The sequence below is a fragment of the Diuraphis noxia genome, unplaced genomic scaffold, assembly GCF_037042655.1.
Source record: "Diuraphis noxia isolate RWA-SAM2 unplaced genomic scaffold, SU_Dnox_SAM2 contig0003, whole genome shotgun sequence".
Lineage (NCBI taxonomy): Eukaryota > Metazoa > Arthropoda > Insecta > Hemiptera > Aphididae > Diuraphis > Diuraphis noxia.
The window spans coordinates 55,330,798-55,335,378 of NW_028301713.1; the positions used below are offsets into that span (position 1 = coordinate 55,330,798).

Genomic DNA, 4,581 nt, shown 5'->3' on the forward strand with positions numbered 1-4,581 from the left:
TGCTATCCATACTATTGATTTTATAATATACAAATAAATTGGACCACAGAAGTTTTTGGTGATTAAAATTTGTCATATTCTTTATTAGACCTATCGGATGATAGCATTATTTTAATCAACAAAACTCTTATGGTCCAACTTATTTGCACATTATAAAATCAGTGGTTATACGTAACTGTTCAACGTCTAATTGATTTTGTTCAATGCCTGATTAGTGTAACAAACCCAATAATCTGTCATTCGTGTTATATTTTCTTAACAATCAACGGTTCCTACATTGTTATACAATATACAGAAAAGCCAGTAACTGATAAAACGATACAATATGTACGAAATTTGATTTTTTCAAATATATTCTTTTCTAACGTTTTCCTGAGAAAATTGTTAATTGTTATGTTAAAAATAATATTTTCAAAAAAATCATACTTCATACATATTGTATCGTTTTATCAGTTACTGGTTTTCTGTATATTGTATAACAATGTAGGAACCGTTGAATGTTAAGAAAATTTAACACGAATGACAGATTATTGGGTTTGTTACACTAATCAGGCATTGAACAAAATCAATTAGACGTTGAACAGTTACGTATAACCACTGATTTTATAATGTGCAAATAAGTTGGACCATAAGAGTTTTGTTGATTAAAATAATGCTATCATCCGATAGGTCTAATAAAGAATATGACAAATTTTAATCACCAAAAACTTCTGTGGTCCAATTTATTTGTATATTATAAAATCAATAGTATGGATAACAAATAATAAAATGAAATATGATTATTATGGTCGATGTCGGCGCATTTATTTTTATCTGAAGGTCCAAAACGCAACATGGAACATTATATCTTTACAATAATGATTGATGAATCATTTTTGTAAGCATAAAATGTTAAATGTTCCACTTTGGACCTTCAGATAAAAATAAATGCGTTGACGACCTTTTAAAACCTTAACTAAAAATATACGATTATTAATTTAAAATTTGTATTTAAAATATGATTATAGACGAATATATTTAAAAAACACAACCAAATAAGCGTTTCCACAATGTGCGGCGTTTGGGCTTAGCTTCGGGGGTAACTATATCTGACACAGAACCCACAAGATCACAGCTGGAGTTTTTCACGTCTGTTCCAACCGGGCCACTGATTTCTTCGATCGGCAAAGACGCTTGCTGCTGTAATTCATCTGCACACCGGGGTGAATCCATCAATATCTGTTCGTGTGTGTTTGAAGTCAAACCGATATCGACTTTATCACCCACGGAATCCGTTTCCACATTGGGAATCAACATTGAAACAAAACACTCGTACGGTGGAACTTTAAGGTCACAGTGGAACTGTTGCACGTCTGTTTCGACCGGGCCACTAATCTCTTCTACTTGGGAAGTCATTTGTGGGCCTATAGGTCCACAGTCGGACTGTTGAACGTCAGTTTCAATCGGGTCGTTGAACTCCTCTACTTTCAATGTTGTTTGCTGCAGAAAATCCTCAGGAAATTGGGGTGAATCCGTTAATACCGGTTCCTCCATGACTGGTAGCGAACTAAAATCTAATTTATCACCCGCGGATTCATTCGTCGGCTCGACGAGTATGCCAGAACTAGAACGCCGGACCTTGACATCACCACAACAAAATAATTTTCGGAAGAAATGCTTGGTATTTTTCCAAGCAGAACGGCACTTTGGCTTGGCCACAGTGGTTATTGAATTTGCATCATCGAATCCCTGAATTATGGGTTCCTGCGGAAAAATAGCGTGTGTTTATAAATACAAATATAATATAACTTTATAATATAATATAATATAACAAATACCTCATTTATACAGGGGTTTGGCATCAAAACACAACTTGAGGACTGTTGTACCTCGACATCTGGCATTTCTACAGCCGGTTCACTTAACTCCTCGACCGGAAAAGCCGTATTTGGCATCAGCTCGTCCGCGGATCGGCATGAGTCAATTATGTCCGGTTGTATCAAGGTGGAAGACAGTAATCCAGTATCAATTTCATAGCTATCCGAACCCAAATGTTTGGCGATGTTTGGTATTAAATTTGATTGCTGATCAGCCAGGTCACCGCAGGTCACCGCCGTATCACTCTCCGATACGATTTCTCCGGTCACGTCATTTTTCAGATCTGCAGGAGAACTGTCCATTACGATCGCCTCGGTGGATGCTGTAATACTCTGTTCAACAATGCTCGGCATGATATTATAATTAATAGTAATAATTAACTGGTTAGTAAATTATTATTATATTATAGACAAAATTAAACTTTTATTTTTTTGTGCACACGCTAAGACAGCCAAAGATATAATGAATAATCAAATAAGACCAAAGTATAAATTAAACAGTTTATTATTCTCAATGGCAACTATATCTTAGCAACTTTTATTTATTTATTTAAAGCAATATTTTGATATTTATTAAAATAAACAAAAAAATGAAAATAATCCAAAGCTATTTTATATTGAACAATAAATTTTCTAAGACATTCAATAAAATATATGTGGTGTGTATATTTTGGTACCATTATAATATTTTATGTGTCTTATTATCCAGCCATAAAATGTACAAGCTTCATCACTGATGTATTTAGAAGTTAAACTATATTATAAAAACCACTATGTGTATAATAAAATATATTATTTATTGATTATCTATTAGTGGAATATTATATGCAGTTATGCATATCATTGCATATTATATGCACGTTAAAAGCTATTTCCTACCCTGGTGGCTAGCATCCAAATTTTCAATTTTTTTGATTTTTTAACTATTAATTTTACTATGATTTATACCAATCAATACATCCATATGTTTAGAATTTGAACCTCGATATTTTCCCCTAAACATTAAATTTTTCACTACCTGTGGGTGAAGAACATTGACAAGAAAACTGAAAAACGTCTTGAATATCTCACTGTATGTCTGTAAAATCATATCTGGTTTCACAACCAGGATTAGATAAATTAAATCCAAAAAGGTTATAAGAAATCAATAATATTTTTTAATAATTTAAATGTACTTCAAAATAAACCTTATAGTTTACCTAATTTACCTAAGTTTTACTAAAGTTATATGTGCAAACAATACAAATTATACCAACTACGAAGTATAATCAGCTATAAATACTTAATAAAATGTAACAAACATTGTCTTGTATGATATTTATTTTGAGTGTTCAGCATATACATTAAATTAAACGCCAACATCTATTTTTTTTCACTTCAACGGTTTTAGGTAAGTACCTAATATTAATTTTTAAATTCTGTCAATTTATTGGTTCGTGCATGTACATTAAAATATAATTTTAATTCGATTAAAATCAGTATAGGTTACACGCAATAAAATTCTAAAACACTATAATTATTACAATTTATTATACTTTTTATTCTTTTATTATAAATAATATGCGATTGGCCGGTACCATGTTCGGCATGTACTGTTCCCAGCACCTACTCCGGGTGACCTATGTAGCCGGCGCATACCCACTCTGACGTTTGCAATTATAGACGTATATTTCTATCTTACCGTTACCATAATGGCCAAACTCCATCGTATATTCCTGTATCAAAAGAAACCGCGATTTCATAATTATTTACTCTCAACATGGATTCCACCCCGGCAAGTCAACCATCGTCCATCACTAGTAGCATTTTTTTCACCACCTATATACTTATAACAGTTTTGTGGCTAATAGTCAAGTTAACACTATATTTTGCTCAATTCAAGAAATCGTTTGACTCAGTAGAACATGGGCTTCTCATTGCCATACTTGACTCCCTCGGTATGTGGGAAATGTATAAATGTATACATACCTTTTTATTTTCATTGGTTTAACCACATTCAGATGTGTTATTTTTTCGTTAACTGCTTCAAGTTTAGTCGATACTACTGATAGTCGATTATCAAAAAATAGGTGCCACACAATGAATAATACTTTTATGATGTATTTTATTTCGTATAAACAACACAAGAAAATACAACGAAGTTAGAACCTATTTCCTTCTCTAGAAGTAAAAGCTAAATAACTAAAAATGAACAGGACTGTCATTATTAGTTTTCATAAAAATATATCATGATACAACCACATTAGTTTCAATAAATATTTTTGGTTGCAGATAATAAGTAGTTACATACATTAATATTAGCATCACAGCTTATTATATGGTATATAGATACATTATACAATTAGTTTTACGATAATTTAGATAATTACACTGATTGAAAAAAATAATGATTACTATCTATACTAATTCATATATTATATAGAATGGATAGCTAAAAAAAATATACCAAAAAACTAACGAAATAATAACAGCAACATTCCATGTCTTAAATGGCATGTTAAGTGGGAGCGAGAAGGTTCTAAGATACGAGTAAGTAGGTAGTAAATTATATCTAACAAAACTATTTTTCGTATATGCTCAATGAGGAAGTATTAATTTTCATTTCTGAGTGAACAGTGAACGATGCATCTATTGGTTTTACAATCAGGTTTTAGATTCTGAACGAAGTGATGAATGTATTGATTTTACAATGATGTGTGTGTTTTTGATTTTGTGTCTGTGTACA

General features: G+C 31.7%; 1 protein-coding gene across 1 annotated transcript; it reads left to right on the forward strand.

Moving 5' to 3' along the window:
- Window positions 1-1,616: 1,616 nt before the first annotated feature.
- LOC149057556 (uncharacterized) lies at window positions 1,617-2,456 on the forward strand. Its single transcript, XM_089222407.1, has 2 exons — window positions 1,617-1,758; window positions 1,831-2,456. The coding sequence occupies exons 1-2, from the start codon at window positions 1,736-1,738 to the stop codon at window positions 2,183-2,185; spliced, it is 378 nt and encodes a 125-aa protein (XP_089078533.1). The 5' UTR covers window positions 1,617-1,735; the 3' UTR covers window positions 2,186-2,456.
- The last annotated feature ends 2,125 nt before the right edge of the window (window positions 2,457-4,581 follow it).

Bases quoted from the DNA above. Each gene is read 5' to 3' on its own strand.
- LOC149057556 (XM_089222407.1), top strand. From the start codon at position 1,736: ATGGGTTCCTGCGGAAAAATAGC. The intron at 1,759-1,830 runs GTGTGTTTATAA...TCATTTATACAG, and splicing joins GGTTCCTGCGGAAAAATAGC to GGGTTTGGCATCAAAACACA.